The sequence below is a fragment of the Durio zibethinus genome, chromosome 13, assembly GCF_047325235.1.
Source record: "Durio zibethinus cultivar Kanyao isolate XHJ-2024 chromosome 13, ASM4732523v1, whole genome shotgun sequence".
Lineage (NCBI taxonomy): Eukaryota > Viridiplantae > Streptophyta > Magnoliopsida > Malvales > Malvaceae > Durio > Durio zibethinus.
Window position 1 is genome coordinate 25,974,341 of NC_143174.1, and position 17,585 is coordinate 25,991,925.

General features: G+C 32.7%; 2 protein-coding genes across 4 annotated transcripts; both read right to left on the bottom strand.

Moving 5' to 3' along the window:
* Positions 1–1,188: 1,188 nt before the first annotated feature.
* Positions 1,189–5,841, bottom strand: ORP4C (OSBP(oxysterol binding protein)-related protein 4C). Of its 2 annotated transcripts, XM_022900823.2 has the most exons (7): positions 5,690–5,841; positions 4,710–4,865; positions 3,338–3,583; positions 3,172–3,268; positions 2,536–2,830; positions 2,310–2,412; positions 1,189–1,788 (listed from the first exon to the last, which is right to left on the bottom strand). In XM_022900823.2, exons 1-7 carry the CDS (start codon positions 5,690–5,692, stop codon positions 1,531–1,533), a joined length of 1,158 nt encoding a protein of 385 aa, XP_022756558.1. In that variant the 5' UTR covers positions 5,693–5,841; the 3' UTR covers positions 1,189–1,530. The 2 variants fall into 2 exon arrangements, with proteins under 2 accessions (XP_022756558.1, XP_022756557.1); XM_022900822.2 differs by lacking the exon at positions 5,690–5,841 and having other exon boundaries at positions 4,710–4,898.
* Positions 5,842–6,958: 1,117 nt separating this feature from the next.
* Positions 6,959–14,578, bottom strand: LOC111303456 (subtilisin-like protease SBT2.5). Of its 2 annotated transcripts, none has more exons than XM_022899732.2 (12): positions 14,333–14,578; positions 14,092–14,182; positions 13,517–13,713; positions 11,896–12,040; positions 11,368–11,762; positions 10,979–11,074; positions 10,802–10,874; positions 9,991–10,276; positions 8,820–9,145; positions 8,376–8,643; positions 7,939–8,220; positions 6,959–7,645 (listed from the first exon to the last, which is right to left on the bottom strand). In XM_022899732.2, exons 3-12 carry the CDS (start codon positions 13,693–13,695, stop codon positions 7,239–7,241), a joined length of 2,457 nt encoding a protein of 818 aa, XP_022755467.1. In that variant the 5' UTR covers positions 13,696–13,713; positions 14,092–14,182; positions 14,333–14,578; the 3' UTR covers positions 6,959–7,238. The 2 variants fall into 2 exon arrangements, with proteins under 2 accessions (XP_022755467.1, XP_089598489.1); XM_089742363.1 differs by having other exon boundaries at positions 11,368–11,765.
* Between the last annotated feature and the right edge of the window lie 3,007 nt (positions 14,579–17,585).

A 17,585-nucleotide genomic window follows, 5' to 3' on the forward strand; every position in this document is an offset into this window, starting at 1 on the left:
AATTGCTCAGCTTCACCATCATATCCGCTAATGGATGCTGAAAATTGATAAAAATAATTTTCTTTGATTCATTATAAAGAATGTGTGCATTTCTAGGTCAAGTTTTAGTTGAATATGGTATGATTTTTAAGTAAACACAACGAAAGCAATGCTTGATTTTAAAATTGAAAAAGGAGAAATAAAAAACGAGAAGCAAAATTATCGGTTCTTATACTCAAAAGAAAGATTTTCCTTAATAATGCTGTTCACATGACAAGGTCTACAAAATCATTCATTTATACCCTGTAGGACGTTAAAAGATGTAACCAAGAAGGTGCATTTTCTTTGCTTACTTCGACAAGTTCAATGCCCACCTCCACAAGGATTGCCTCCATCATGAAGCCTCGATACTAAACTCATTCACCATAATGTTTTCTCCATTTTCTCTCTAATACATAGTAGCATATTATGCGAATTATAGTGAAAATTTGATATTCAGGCACATCTCGACACCAATATTCGATCGTTTCTCGTCAAATTTTCAATAGGCCAGCCACCACCTGGCAGCAACCTCATATGGGTTGAATGCAACCCTTGAACCACCATAAAACAGCTGTTTCCATTCTTCCAAGTCCTCCTCGTATGCGACTACGTCATTCGATGATGCTTACCGTAATTATTTTGCCACGAAAAATTTGGAATGCTTCAAATAAATAAGTGCACATTTTCCAATTTCCGTTACCTATGAAAACCAGTTTAGGACTGAACAATTTACCTTCGGGACGTTTGACGAGGGCAATCTTATGGAGCTGGTGCCTAATATGAGTTTCGGCTGCAACACCAACTGCAAAGCTGATAGCCTATAAGTCAATTGAGTGGGACTTTTGGACTTGGAAATTCAACGACATCTTTAGTCACCAAACTGGGAAACAAGTTTTCCTATTGCATTGGAAATATTAACGATCCCTAGTATAGTTACAATAGGTTAGTTTTTGGTGATGGGGCAAACATTGAAGATTTTTCAACACACTCTGAAACCATTTTCATCAGAGAAAATGTTAAATTCCTAATTAGATTTTTTATATAGAATTTTAAATTCAATTTCTAAGGAAACAATATCTAATAATACATGATAGATTGCAGGCATTATTGCTGGTAGGAGTTATATTGTACCTAGCATGCAGGGAATGAAGTTCTGGGATCCAAAATTTCACTAAATTAGTGCTTAGATCATTCTTTTCCAACATGAATTATATATATACTTGACATGCTAGCTAATACACACCGTAGGGACTTCTACATAGACATGAATTTATATAGTCAAAACAATAAATTACAATCCCTTCTTTCACTCACTAGTTGCCAACTATGGAATGACTTTGTTTAAGTAAATATAACTTGAAGTTTATAAGATTAAATGATATGTAAGCATTTAGTTGTTCACAAGTAGGTTCAATTCCAGCTGTAATGTGCATTTTAATAATCTAAAAGCCCCAAAGAGGGGGTTTAGTTATAATATAAGCTGCTAAGTTTGTGTTGATCTTAGTTAGCTTATGAGAGAGGAACAACAATTGGAGCAGGTGGAACCCATTGTTGAGTTGGTGAACAGTCCCAACCACCATCTTTGCTGTAACTCACACTGAAATGTTGGGGAACCCAAGTTGCTCCTTTTGACTCTCTTTCTCTCAAGAGCTCCCGCTGTTTTTCCTCCACTGCATTCTTCGCTTGTTTTGCTTTCTCCCAATCTTGGCTCATTATGGCCATGCTTAGCTCCCTCCATACTGCAGCCGATTCAGTTGACTGCACTCCCTAAAGGGACAAAAAGAAAAGATCAAGATCCAGCCGACACAGATAAATTCACACAGATATGGACATAATTGTGTATGCATGTCAAGTGATGCAAATACGTTGCCATATGGAAAAGCCACAGAAAAAAAAAAAAATGCTAACAGTTCTCTTACAAATGCAATATATACTTTCCTTCCCTTTGACCGGAAACTCAATCAATTAACCATGTATATTCATAAGCAAATGCATATCTGTTTCTTGTGAAAAAAATAAAGAGGTTTTCCCGTTTATATTAATTCTGCGAAATATTCATCGCAGAACAGAAGCATCAATAGTAAACATCACCTAGTTATATAGGTTGGACTCAGCAGACCAGAAGTTTTCGTTTGGCTTATTAGATTAACTTTTTGGAGATACGATCCATCGCATAAAAGGATCGATCCCTGTAGCTGTTGTATAGATTAGTGCCATAAATACTCAAACTTTAGAGTAAGTAGTGAAAAATGGACGCCATGTTACACTACAATGACTAAAGAATTTACCTGCGGATCATTAACAATAGGAGCTTTCAGTCCCGAAAGGACTTCTTCTGCGTTGTATATAACGGTCTGCTTTCCACTATCATTATGCTTCATTGTAACAGTTCTGCACGAAAGCAGAAATAGTTACATATCACTACACAATCTACAACTTCATATAAAAACACGGGTTTTAAGAAATTTTTAGCACAAAATTTCATTTCAAAAAAGATAAAATCAAGTTAAATACCTATCCCAATGGCCATTAAGTTCAAAAAGAGTTTTTCTTGTTGACGTTTCACATATCTTTCCTTTAACTGATCTATGACTTCCCCTAAGCCCAAGAAAAGACGACTTGGGTCCATAGCGTAACTCAGCTTCAAGGCCATTCTCTGGGCACCTGATTCTAACATTTCCAGTCCAAAAAACTGCAGGCATTGGAAGAAGTCTTATCAACAGGTTTGGAGAGTTCATTTCATATGTTTCTCCTCGACAAAGCAGCTTCAGTTGCCTTTTTCCTTGCACCTCAGTTTCCACCCACGCACCTAAAATATTAAGAGTGGGTAACAAATCGAAGCAATCATGACTCTTAAACTGCCTAATTAAGCTATGACTTCTGTTTTATAATGAAGGTCTAATTAATTACAGACAACAATTAATTAAAAGCAAGAAAAAAAGTATCAGCAACTTAAATTCGTCTGATATTTTGCCAGTGCAAACAGTGTTGGACATAGATTCTGCTGACAAGTGGGAAAAAAAATGCTTAGGAGCAACCAGACCCGACTTGACTTCCTGAATATCATGTAACTTCACATATAAGCTGTAATTTGCGTAAATCTGCTTGAAAAAGTATATAATTGACAGAATGAGAAAATGACATACGAACCATGGAAATTTGGAACACAATGTTGACACCAGATGAGTTCAATATTTTGTTTTTCATCAGTTGCATGGAGGGCAGAAACTGGTGGGTGGTGAGAAATCTGCAAGATAATTGGTGTAAAAAAAAAAAGGCATTTTATTTGAATGAAGCAATAAATAAATGGAAATACCTGTTCGAGTAGGACATTGAGAGTTGCCCTTGAGACATGATGAGTCTCACCAAGGATTGGGTTGTAAGGGGCACACCCAAATAGTGCAGGTCGCAACGTGGAAATGCTCCAAGCTACAACCGATGTGAATCTCTCGATTGAGTTGTCAGCCTGGTTACATCGGCTTAGCATGTCACTGCCGATGCAATACACTGTTTCTCCATAACATTGAAGATGTGACTTCGGATAGTTGAACAGAGGTGGCAGCTGAACAAACATTAACCCCAATTAATTTCAAAGTGCATAGCTGATTCCTTCCAGGAGCTCCACAATATGCATTAATTATTTCAAATTTAATCTCAAATGAACAGAACTTATTATTATTTTGTAAACGTATATGTTTTTCTTTTGTTCCAACATTTCTTCTTATATTCTTATATTTTTATTTTCTCTCTTTAATTTAAGTAATTTAGTATACATATAAATAGTATTATATATATTTATAGGATCCAACAAAAATCAAATTTGTCACTCTAATATGATTTGATATAGAATTTTGCCATTATACTTTAATAACATTGAATTATGTCATTATAATCTATTTTGAGTTATTTTTGAAAAAAAAAAAGTTAAAATAAAAATAAAAATAAAAATAAAAATAATATTTTATTATTTAAATAATAAAATAATAGATAAATGGATGGATAAACAAGGTTGGTTTGATTTTTTAAAAAATAGAAGGTCAAGTCCATGGCCAACTCTAGTTGGAAAAACAAAAACAAAAAGATTAATTTTTAATTTATTTTAGAGTTTGCAAGATTTATTTAAATGTTGTAAGAAGAATATTTTATTGTTAATTTTATCCAAAATTCAAACAAAATAAAAGTTGGGTAACAAAATTCAACGCAAATGAAGTGCAATAGTTAGTAGTAAAATTAGGAATAATAGTTAGTAATATAAAGGCAAATTTGATAATTCCCAAAATTATAGGCACCAAAATGAGGTGAATAAAAGAGAACTTATTATTTCATATAATATCAACTAATTTTTTAAATTTTATAAGCTGATTAAAATATCGTAATTTTTTTCTATATTTCAAATAGAAATTCCCATTCAATAATTCTACCCTTCATATTAAATTAGAAAACAAAATTAATGTAAAAAAAAAAAAAAAGACTCAACTTATTATTTATATATATAAATTGTTTAATTATTCAAGCATTGCATTTGGAAGTTTGGTTCAATAAGTAATCCTGTATTTTTCTTCTTGCTCCTATTTTTTAATTTAAAAAAAAAAAAAAAAAAAAAAAAAAACATTGTGGGATCTTGGGGCATATTAATTTGGGGTGAAAAATAAGAAATTGGAAGAAAAAAGATGAGGTAATTAACTTGCCTTAAGACGGGTGAGATCAGAGCCTGGGAGTACACTTTTGAAAAGACTTGTAATTCTTTGGGATAGATTAGGAGCCCTATAATCAATATCTGAGTCACCGTCAACGGATAATGGCCTTGTAAGAACAACTTTTGTTTCATACCTGCTTCCTGTTACCTGCCCACATATCACCATCAACAATTATCAGTAATTTCCTTTGCTAATAAATGCTATTTTTTTCATCATAACCCAAGATAGAAGGAACACGACTTGCCATTTTGATTTTCAGTGAGTAAAACAATAGAGAAATTCATATAAAGATATTGTTTCTGTTTGTATACGTTGTTGTTGTTAGTTTTTATGATTTAAAATTTTTAAAATAATATATATTTTTGCAAAATATTCGCAAATCATTAAAAAATTAATGCCGAAATATATATATATATATATATATATATATATATGCAAAAGCGCATGCAAAAAGAAACAAAAAAGGAGGAATAATAGAGAAAAGCTTTGAGACTATAAATTAAATGAGAAGTTGTCATATGTAAACAAATGGCTGGAAGACAATTAAAATACCATAAATAGCCAAAACCAAAGCAAACATCTCATTTAAACCCCAAAAATAATAAAAAAAATGAAGATGCCAATGGCCAACTTGGCCATTTTTCCCTATACAATTATTTTACGCTTTTCCAAATTCGCATAGAAAACAATGGATTAATAAAGAAGACAATCGCCAGAAAACAGCCTTCGGTTTCCGAGCTGCTTTCCGGCCACCAGAAAACAGCCGGTGGGGTAATTTTGAGCCATGGCAATGAGGCACATATCATGAATGATGAGATAATAGAAAAAAGAACGCAATTGTTTCTTCTTTGAAATGTAATTATAAAAAAATATTTACAGCTTTATAAATACATGTGTATGTATGTACGTGTATGTGTGTACGTACATGATATAAGCATAACCAGAGGGAGGCAAAATGAAATTGTTGGTACCATTTGAAGAGAGGAGAGAAGCAATCCAAAGAGGAGAGTTGTGATCTGCAGAGATGTTTCTGCTTGAAGATGGAAAAGGCAGCTGCAGAGGCTTTGCTCAGAGGGAAATTAAGATGTTTTTATTGGATTTTATAAACGTGAGTGAGAGACTGACTAAATTGACAATTAAATTTGGTAGTGATGTTTTATAAATTATTATATAAATATGGCATAGCCATACCCATCATGTTGGACTCAGAATTAATTTCCTCCTATTAATAAGCCTGCGTGATCATTTTTCATTACTACTATTTTTAGCTAATTTCATTTTTAAAAATAAAATACACTACGAAATAAAAGTAAAAGGTAAATTAAATTATAGCATATAATCAGTCTATACAAAAGTAAAATCAAGCATTTTATCATGAAAAGAATTTACAAACTGTGTGTATAATCTTTCAAACTTTTTTTTTTTTATCCAAACACAAAATTTGCTTTTTGACTTTCGAAAACAAAAAATAAGTTGTAAAAATGTTAATTAGATGGAACCTTGTTTCTAATCATGAAATTTTTTAGCCATTTAGGGTTCAATTTTAAATTTAAAAATCTTTTTACTCTCTATGCCTAAAGAAAAGGGCAAACCCTTGTTGAAAATCCTCCCCAATAACACAAGGAAGAGTAAATTAAGGGTTATTATGTTCCGCTACTACTAGAGAAAGAAAACCCTTTCTTTGAGCTCTCTTCAGCCACCGCCACTGGTTTTGCATCCAATTAAATCAAATAGCTTATTGGTGAAATTTCTTTAAGAAAATGAAATTTGAAAGAAAGACTGAAAGAGAATCCATTGAAACTATTTGGTTGGCTATAATAAAAGCTTTTGTGTAGTATGGATGGATGAAGTGAACGGACTTTTGAGACCATGCTTTTTATTTATCTTATTTGATAAGCTTTTCACCAGATGCAACAATAGCTTCAACCAAAAGAACGACATGGACACTCAGACAATTAACCGACTGTCTTGTTAGACGAAATAAAAAAAAATTTATATATATTATAGACGAAATACTCTCTTATATAGCTTTTCTTGCTACCAAAAGCGTAAAAGAAAATTCAGAGCGTGTGAAGAAGTTTATATTAAGAAATAGAACAGGTTAAACTCGACCCAGTTGATACTTTCAAAACTTAGTCCAAGGATCCGACCCACCCTTTCAGGTTTGATTATACCCGTTTACATTAACATACATTTTTGTCAAAGAAACCTTATCTAAGTTTTGTCAAAGAAAAAGGATATACAAGAGATTAAAGGGAATTTTTCGTATTCAATCGAATAAAAATATAATTCTCACAGGACAGGGAGTACAGAATAGTATTGAGTATTTTTATCGAATTAGCAAAGAAATTAGTAAAACTTGTCGATGGAAGAACTAGGAGTCTCCCCGCGTTATATCATTCTCCTTTACAACTATTCCACATATATATTTCAGATAAATATATCTAACCTCATAGCTTATTACAACCGATTACAAAGAATAATGCAACCATAAAGCTTAATTGTGCTCACCAATCCAAACTATCGCCAGTACCCCATAGCCAACACAGGGATAGTTACCTTGTGCCCTCTGCTGCCTTTCAAGGTAATCTCTCCAAAGCTGTAAGTTCGGGTGACTGACCGAGCAGTAAGAGTTACGGAGAACCTCCTTGATGCACCAGGTTTCAGAGTCATTGCTGAAGGGCTGGTTTCAATGGCAACTGATGGTTGCATTCTGGCCTTGATGACATAGGTTTCTTCCTCAGCAACATTTGTAACAGTACGAATAACTGTCTGAGTTCCCACCAGATGGGAAATTGTAATTGACGGGGAGTTGAGATTTGAAGGGTGGCCCATGGTGTTAGTGCAGGGTGAGTTTGTGTAATTCTTTATCTCGTGTATATTGATTCCAGGTGTTGTGCACAAGAATCCCAAATAATCCTCATAACCTACAATAGGTAAGGGAGAAACAAATAAAGACTCTTCGCAAAATATCCTTATAACAGATTCATAACATCCTTTGCTAATTTACCAAATCTCATAGTAAATATCTTCTAGCTTAAATGCTCCAAAAGAAAACAAAATTTGTGGCTTAATTAATCCAGTTTCCGGCACAGATGGTCAAGTTCATTCCATCCTCTTTCCTAGTAATGATGTAATTACATTGCAAAGTTGACAGGCTCAATAGGGAATAACCAACCAAAAGATGCACAATAAAATTACAAAGCAAAAGCAAGAATACCTGCATCAAAAATGAGTCCGGGATCCAAAGCAGCTCTTGGATTAACATGACCACTCCCATAATCAAAAGGTGTGGCCGTGACAAGCTTCATGGCCTCTGTTTCAGAATACTGTTGTGCTTGAAGAGGCCTTCCTGCTCTGTCTAGCTTTGTTGATGTTGTCATCAAGGCTGATTTTATAGCAGCAGGACTCCAATGAGGGTGTTTCTGCTTCAAAAGAGCAGCTATCCCTGCTATATGTGGCGCAGCCATACTGGTTCCAGATATCATAGCAAATCCTTCTCCTGTTCAAAGCAAGGAATTGATTAAGGTTTGAAAATTTTCATTACTAGAAGCATAATATTACTTCTCTTCCTCTAGCATGTGCCAAAAGTTTCTAAAAGTGATCACTGAGAAGATAAGGAAGAGAAACAAATATAAAAACTGAGCACATCTTTACCAACATAATTAGGCTCATCTGTTCCATTCGGAGACCAAGCAGCCCAAATTAGAGAACCAGGTGCCAAAATGTCTGGCTTGAGAAGATCTGCATCTTGAAAGCTGAAATCTTTTATGTTAGGCCCTCGAGCAGAAAATAGTGCAACCTGTGGTGCAGATTTATGGAGAATTGGCATCAAACCATCTCCAATGCTACCAATAGCTTTGAAGCTCTTCACTCGTCCGGTCCAATCTCTTGGTGTAGAAACATTATAGTAGTCGATAAGATCCTATAAAAGTGATTTCCAAGAGCCACATCATAAAATTTTGCATTATCGGTTAGAAAAGCTGAATGAAATTCTATCAAGCAATGAGAGCATGTTGCAGATTCTTCCCCAGTGAGATGATGGAAAACCACCACTTTTGCTTAATAATAATAATAGGTAAGAGAAGCAAGGATAATTACCATTGACTTTGGGACATCGGTGATAAGGATTCCAGGAATACCAACAGGAACGGGATCAAACTTTGTTCCAGGAGAAACATTTTCCACTGCAAGAACAAAACCAACTGCACCAAGAGCCTTGGCTGTTTCAGAGACTTTCTTAATTGATGCAGTACCAACAACAAAGTTGAAGGAATAGCCACAAAGAAGAATGTTCCCCTTAACCAAGTTCTTGTTTAACACTTCTGCCCTTTGGCAGTCTGAGGGGCTATACTTCATTACCGAGGCATCCAGTAGCACATCGTTAGCAGCAACCAGGGTGTAGGTTTGATTTGGATGAGTGGAAGCTGCAATAATCCATAAGCTATACACTTCAGCTTTCAAGAACAGAGAGATTTATCCAAAGGAAATAAAGAACAAGAAATTGGCAAGTGAGCAACCACAATGTTAATGAGATTAACAGCACATCTCATTAACAAGTCCAATTCGAAAAATAAGGTACTTAATTGATCAAAATTGGATATGTAATCATGCACCACCTCTATTTTTATCAACTATGCTCTAAACAAAGCTCTATAAGAATGGTGTCAATTGAAATGCCCAATATCAATCAGTTCATGAAAAAAATGGGTTGAGATAGTCATTTGGTAAACCTAAATTTTATTCTGATGTAATTATCATACCTGTATTTTAACCTCATTCAAGCATGAAGCAAAGAAATTCTAGTAGAACACAAATTTATTTGTAAGAAATTTGTAAATTTTGATTGTTTAATGTGAATTATGAACTGAACCATGTGCCCTAGAAAGTTTTATTGCAGAACATTGGACCAACATAAAATCAACAATCTTAGAAGATGATTAATTTTTTAAGTGAGACCAATGATAACCAAAGTGAGTAGTCAAGCAGAAAAGTTTTACTATTAATGATCTCTATCATATGCACAAATTTGACACAAATGCAGAAGGCCATCAACTAAACAAATTCATTAATTAGAAAAAGGAATGTCTAAGTTGTTTGAATCCCTAATCAACAGATTAAAGAGACATTGCCATCACATATGTTGATCTAAAATCATTTTTCATCTACTGTTCTTGAAAAAATTCTTCCATAAGTTAATAACATCTTTCCACTCTCTTACCAAATGCTACCTGATCAGAACAAATAAATAGTCAAGGTTGATGTAACTTACGTGACAATCCAATTCCAGCTAAAATTTTTCCATTTCCCAGGGTCAGATGGTTTTTGTATCTACGATCATCGATTGCAGCCGCAACAGATGCTATCCATGGGCTATATGAAACCAAAGTTTTGGGGAAAGGACCTCCATTTCCAGCTGCCTGTGCAACAAAAACACCAGCTTTGACAGCAGCAAGAAGTGTAGCATCAAAAGGATTTAAAAACGTGGTTTTCGTGGTTGCTGGAGGACTATTTGGTCCCACTGAGAGGTTGAGAATATCCACACCATCATGAACAGCCTGTTCATAAGAGTTGTCAAATTCAACAAAAATAAAGTAGGCATCTTTCAGAATCACACTGATCGAAGAAAATACAGCTTTTCATTTTTCTTTTCAAGCCTATCACAAACAAGCTCAAAGATTTTACTCCTTTTTTTCATGCTCACATTTCAACTTAAGATAAGTAAAAAGAGACAACTTAACATTTTTTCATACAAAGGAGGAAATCAGTCATCAAGATCTCCAAGTCAAAGATAATCATTAAAAAGAAGTGTTCTTTATACAAAACCCTATCCCAGCCAAAAATTTTGGCTTAATCCTTAGGAACAAGAGACACATAAAAGACAATATCCAAAATAAGGATCTCTAGTCTGGTTACCTAGAGTCCTAAATGATAGACTAAAAGGAAAATATTACCTATAAATAATGTTGAATTTATATCTCAGGAATGATCACAAGCACAAAACAGATGGGAAGGCTTGTGAACTTAGCAGTAGTCTTAAATTAACATAAATAGGAATGACAGAAATAACTATGATAGCATACCTGATCAATTGCAGCTACCACATCTGCTACAAACCCTCCAAAAAGCCTGTATAGTGCCTTGTAGACAGCAATCCTGAAACCAAAAAAAAAAAAAAAAAAATCAGTTCCCATATCCAAGAAAATAAAAAAGCGATTTTTAATTGCATGGTAACCTATGAAGATATGAGTTATCTGCACCTGGCACGAGGAGCCATTCCACTTGCTTTTCCAAATTCATAGCCATGAACTCTCACAGGAATACCATTATTCCCAGCTGCGATAGCTGCTGTGTGACTGGTATCCAGTGATATAACAAAGAAGGGGAACTGGTTAAAAGGAAGGAATAGATACAAATTGTTTTCTCACTCAATACCAGTAAATTTGTATAAAAAGTCTTTCTATCAAACGCTAAACTTTTGCCACAGTGAGAAGAATAGAAGCTATGTAAAAGAAAACTGGCATGGACTCATTTAGGTCCTTGAGACTTTCCCTCATGTAATATAGCAATGATATAAACTAAACCTCTCTGAAAGGTATATTTGTTTAAGATAAGGTGGCACAGGGTTTCCCATTTAAATCGTACTAACCTTCCATGTCCATCACCATCCATGGGAGATGCAAAATCAATAGCAGGATTAAAGGCACCAGCTGCTTTTGCAGCTTCAGCAAAATGTTGAGCTCCAATGATCTTCCCATTGCAGAAGTCTCTCTTGGTATCAGGATCAATTTCGCATTTTCCTCTGTACTTTGGAACCGGCCCATATGGATCAGTATGATAGGCAGCAAAGCTTGGATGATGTGGATAAATTCCTGAGTCCACAAATCCTATTATAATGTCCTCTCCGGCTCTGTCAAAGCCACCTCCTGTTGGCCATACACCAGTTGGGAGCCCCAGAAATTGTGGGGTATGTGTTGTAAGTCTCCTCACCTTCCAATCTCTCTCCACAGATTTTACACCAGAAGCACATCTCAGCGTTTCTGCCTACTAATATATTGGCATAGTGTAAGGAATGAGAATGTAAGAGATTGGATTCAGAAAAATAACATGTATTCATTCAGCTAAAAAATTATTTCAAATACAAAATCACAATATGTGTAGCACTTGAAATTTTCACCTGTTCAGGAGAAAGGTGAACTGAAAAGCCGTTTATCAGATGTTTATAACTGTAGAGTTTCTTGTAACTCCCACGCTCAAACAGCATACCAAGAAGCATATCATGTTTCTTTTCAAGATGACAAGCATAGGATGTTACCAATTCACTGAAACAAGCACCGAAGAAAATGACAGGGATTATAGTGAAGCAAACATCAGAATATTTCAATGAACTAAGAGATTAATTGTGTCTGTCCATCTATTTGAGTGAGAGAGGGAGAAGAGAAGGAAAGGAAAGATCATTCATGTCAAAGCAGTACATAATGGACCAAGAGACAATGGGACAGTAAAAAGAACCACCTTATTGTCAACAAAAGGAGCACAACAATTAGTTGAGAAATTTCATTAATAGCATAACAATGTGGGCTAAAAATTAGCTCTATTTTTTATAAATGAAGCCTCAATGTCGAAAATAAATGGTTCAACTAAATCACAAAGGTAAGCATAGAATGAAAACAGCCTTTTCCCTGAAGATCATTCAATAATCTCCGGTAGCGATGGTACAAAATAGGAGTTGAACCTGGGAGAGCTGGTATATTTCTAGGGCCTCATAGCACCTCTCCTCACTTGTACAGGAAAATAAAATAGAACTTCAAACTTAACATTTTCTTCCCTTCTTTTCTTAAAAAAAAAAAAAAATTACTTCACTTCTTTTTTTAGCTTTCCCTTCTTTAATAAATATAACTAAAAATTCCCTAATTTATGTTTATATTTCTGCGGCAGGTTTCCACAATACATATAGTACAAGTGTACAACTAGTTGCGTTCACTCTCATAACAATTATTATTTCAGCAGAAAACTACAATAAGACATCAAAATTTTACAGTAAAAAATTGAAAACATTCCAACCAGAACAATAACCTCAAAATATCCAAATTTCCTAACCCGAAAATTTAATTTGCAGCTTTTTTTCTTAAAAGAAATCTTTATTCATACAGAATATAAAAGAGTGGATAAAAGAAGGAAGCCCCACATCAATTACTAAACTACTTCAATCCAATTAAGAAGCTATTAAGTATGAGTTTATATTTAATATATTGTCAGTGTATAGATTTTATACATTGTCAGTAAATTAGATTATAACACTTCATTAATGAGCAAATATCAACATTTAAAATAAATGTACACAAATTAAAATATTTTTAAAAACTTCTTATTAATGAGGTGTTATCATATGATTTATCTTATTAATGAGTTGTCATTATGTGAGGTGTTATCATATGATTTATCTTATTAATGAGTTGTCATTATATGATTCACTAACAGTGTATGAAATATAAATCCATTAAGTATGAGTTTATATATGATACATTGTCTATACACTATTAGTAAATCAGATGATGACAATTCATTAATGAGCAAATATCAACGTACACAAATTAAAATATATAAGCATGAAGCTTATGTACCTTGTTTTCTTGCAGGGGATACTTATTGACAAAATAAAGTCAAATTCATAGTAAATTATTTAGGCCCCTAAAATGTGCATATATCATTCAAATACATCCATTGCTCAGCAGCATATCAAATAACTCAAGGCCCCACAAATTGAATGCTGCTAAATACTAACAATAATATTTTACCTTGTAGTGTCAAGCTTCTCATCTGACTCCACAGCCGTAGCTTCAAACCCATTTTCACCACCTTTATAGCTGATAACAGGCTCTCCTTCAACGATCACTATGTAAATCTCTGCTTTCCCGGTGACCACGAGCCCCAATAGCAACACCAGGACAGCACATCCAAGCTCCATCACCTTCATTTTTCTCTCTTTCAAGATCTGGTTCACATTAAAATTAGTACTTAAAGCAAAGTTCTGGAGATTTTCCTTTTTTCAATTTTTTTTTTCTTTTTCGTTTTCTTTTTTAAGTTAATTTTTACAGCAATTGTTTAAAAAAAAAAAAGGAAAAATCAATTTTATACGTAAGCAAAGAGACATATCCAAAAGTGATATTGACATTTGTAGTGAGTAAATAAATAAACTAACTTGGATTTAGATCATTCTTGCTAAAAATAAGCCTACTTCAATGGAGATCAAATAGAGTAGAAATTTTGTAAGCTCATTCAGCTAATTCAATAAACTGTTTTACGATTTTATTTTTTTTTAGAAAACATAATTAAATCAGTGAAAAGTCAAAAAAGAATACGAAAATATTACCGAATAGACTGTAAAAGAAGCCGACCCAATCCCGCCGGAGGCTTGCTTTTCGTATTTACATTCACGTCGATCTTCGTCAACGTCCTTTTATCTACGATCCAAGCAAAGAATAATTACAAAAATGAAATAAAAATTGTGGAAAAAGACAAAAAAAAAAGATCAGAATCTTCATTAGCGGTGGTAAAGAAGATCGTAGCAATATCACTCAAAAAAAGGAAAGACGAGGAAAATTTAGACATACGCAGGCATTAAATAAGGGAATCAAGGAAGTTTTGATAAGACGATTTTATCAAAGCAAAAGAAGAAAAAAAAGTGAATGTGAAAACAGAAGAGAAATTATCAGTTCATGTGGATCTTTCATTCAAAGAAAGAGAAGAAAATGAGAGAAAATGCTGAGAAAAATAAACAAAAAAAAAAGTAAAAGAAACAGAAAGAGATCTCAGCGATGGAGAAAGTAAAGTGCGTGTATGTAAGTTTGTTTATTACTAGCGAAGGAAGACAAGTGAGTGAGAGTGTAAGGTAGTAAGGTTTTTCTTTTAATTTTTGTTATTATTTAGAAAATTAATGAATATTTGAGAAAATCATTTACTATTTAATGATTTTTTTTAAATAAAAATATTTAATGAATTCTTTATATGATTTTTTATTTTTATTTTGTGTTGTGACGAGGAACGTACAGACAAGGAAGCGAAGATGACGGTGGATTCTGGACAAACTATTACTACAAGAGTTTGCATCATTTATTTATTTTGTATGTAGCATTTTTATACGATTTTTCATTTATATTCTTTGTAATGACATTATCTTTTTGCTTTTTGATGTAGTATTTTTTTTTATCTTTAACAATTGTTTGGGAGAGAAACGAGAGAGAGATTCGCGCGCAAGCTGTCGGAGTTGTTAGATTGAAATGGCCAAATTACCCTCGAAATTGGTTATGATCGTTGATAGTCCAGCTAGCATTTACGCACGTGTCTGATTTTTTGGTTCAATAATACATTTGTTTCTTGCTTTTTAAAGTTTTTTTTTTTCTTTGTATATATATTAAATTATATATAATAATAAAATTCTAAATTATAGTAGGAGTATAGTACTCCTTCTGTTTAAATGTGGGAAATATTTTGGAAATCTGGTATATGCTTTAAAATAAGAGAATTGATCATAAAATCTAAAGGTCAAACATTGCCACAATTATCGCATAAATTTTATTTGAAATTTCTAGAAGATAAAAAAGATTTTAAAGAGAATTGATCATAAAATCTAAAGGTCAAACATTGTCACAATTGTCGCATAAATTTTATTTGAAATTTCTAGAAGATAAAAAAGAATACGATTATCAAATAAAATTTCAATGGTTTACAGCTAAACGATCTGAGTTAAGGTCCAATGTTCCCACATAATCAACCAATTTGACCAACTTTTCCTCCATATCTATTTATTAGAAAAAAAAATTATTGTTTTAGCAATTATGGTTAAACATATAAACTTAGAGCCAACAAGAGGAGGAGGAGAAATTAAAATAATAATTATTATTATTATTACAAAGATATATCAAATATTAAATATCTTTTATTTATTTATATTTAAATATATAATATATTATTTTATGCTCATATATAAATTGTAAGCCTCAACTCATTAAATTTTATATTGGAAATATAATGCTATAGTAATTTAATACCACTATAGATCTGGCTCCTCTCGTGATTCAACATTAAATACAGAGTCCTATTAATTATAAGATTAAAAGATATATAAACATATAAGAAATCTATAATTTAAACAGTATTAATCAAAATTGTAAATAAAAAAAATAAAAATAGAATTTTTAATTTTAAAATGATCATAAAATTTTATTTATATTGATGTAATTTTTTATCTTACCATTAACATGATTCTCTATTTAATATTAAAAAAATAGAGGGGCCGAATCCCATTACTACAGAAATAAAAACGTTAGGTGGTAGCAATTATCAATGTGTCAGCTACTGAAAACTGAGACCACTCTTCTTATGGCTTCCACAAAATTTATGAAATTTTCAGGCAGAGAAACTGTAACTTAAATAATAAATGGCATATTTATGAGAAAAAATCATGTACCAAAAACTAAAAGCATTTATATTAAGATACAATATCCCGTCTATTATTATTTTTACATTATAAAATTTGTTTATTATTATATCTAAACACATTGTTTTTTTTTCTTATTTAAAAAATAAATAATAATAAAATGAAACCCAACATAACTCCTAAAATTCATGATGGTTATATTATTTCATGTATATATATATATATGTATATATTTACTAGTTAATGCTATATTTCAATTAAATTTATTTTATTTATTTTTTACAATAAGAAGGTGTTCATAGATTTACAAACTGAAAATTAATATGAAAAGCAGATTTCCTTTTGCTGTATCCAGAGTTGTGATTTGGGTTTAGAGTTGGAGCTTTTCGAAACAGTTAGATGGCGAAGCACATGTGAACTACCCCACCAGAACTGTCGTTCGCTGATACACCACATGTGACTGAGTAAAGCCACCTAAATGCTCCGAAGTGATTTTAATTTCCAAACAATGAAACTAAAAATGATATCAAATTCTCTTTTTCATTTTTCTCTTTTTTGTATATACATGCAGTTGGATTTTATTTAAAAATTAAAAAGAAAATTAATTTTAATGTATTCTGAATTAAAATATTAAATTTTTAAAAAAATTGATGTTATAGTGTTTTTAATATACAAAATTTTAGAGCACCGTATGATTATTTAGTGGGGGATGAAAGATTGAAAAAGAGCTTTAGGCACTAATAATATGGACTTGAAATAAGAGTTGATTGCATTCTTACTGTCATGCAAATAAGGTAGGAGATATTTGTTATGTATTCCTTTTTACATGAGCAATAGTTATCCAAAATAAACACCCGAAACCCAATAGTAGGGACAAATTGGTTAAATTGGTGAAAAAGACATGCCCTCCTTTCTGATAAAAGGGTACAAAATTTGCTAACAATGTGACGAGAGGGCCATAGACTTTTAGGATGATTGATAGAAACCAAATCTTTGTTTGCTTTTTGTATCCCTTTGTAGGATTTGATGAATATTTGCGATTTCGTCCTTGAATTTGCTGCTTGAATCAATCCAAGCATCTTAATTTTGAGGGACAAGAGAGACGAGAAAGCTAGCATTAACATGAGCATGATATTGAAAACCAAAATTATTGGTATCAATTTCTTTTTCTTCCAATTCAACCTCCGCATGCTATTCACAAACGCAGCAACTAGAGCTTATAATTAATTAAATCTTATAAATATGTTTCTAAAATAATTTTCCATAATTAAAAACAAAATAGTATAGTAAATGGGCCAATCTCCTGAAAAATCAATTAAACCCAGCCCGTCATTTGCCCCGTAATGAGTTTCAATACCAAACCAAACCTAGCCAGGTCGCTTTTGCTGTATTTTAAATCCTGCATTTGCTTCCGCTCTTAAGTCTCT

Coding starts and splice junctions, on each gene's coding strand:
- ORP4C (XM_022900822.2), bottom strand. CDS start 4,883: ATGGTGATATGTGGGCAGGTAACAGGAAGCAGGTATGAAACAAAAGTT. Junction 3,584..4,709: donor CTGATCTCACCCGTCTTAAG/GCAAGTTAATTA, acceptor ATGTTTGTTCAG/CTGCCACCTCTGTTCAACTA. Junction 2,413..2,535: donor CTTAATGGCCATTGGGATAG/GTATTTAACTTG, acceptor GCTTTCGTGCAG/AACTGTTACAATGAAGCATA.
- LOC111303456 (XM_022899732.2), bottom strand. CDS start 13,695: ATGAAGGTGATGGAGCTTGGATGTGCTGTCCTGGTGTTGCTATTGGGG. Junction 10,875..10,978: donor GGAATGGCTCCTCGTGCCAG/GTGCAGATAACT, acceptor TTTTGGTTTCAG/GATTGCTGTCTACAAGGCAC. Junction 10,277..10,801: donor TGGTAGCTGCAATTGATCAG/GTATGCTATCAT, acceptor TCTTATGAACAG/GCTGTTCATGATGGTGTGGA.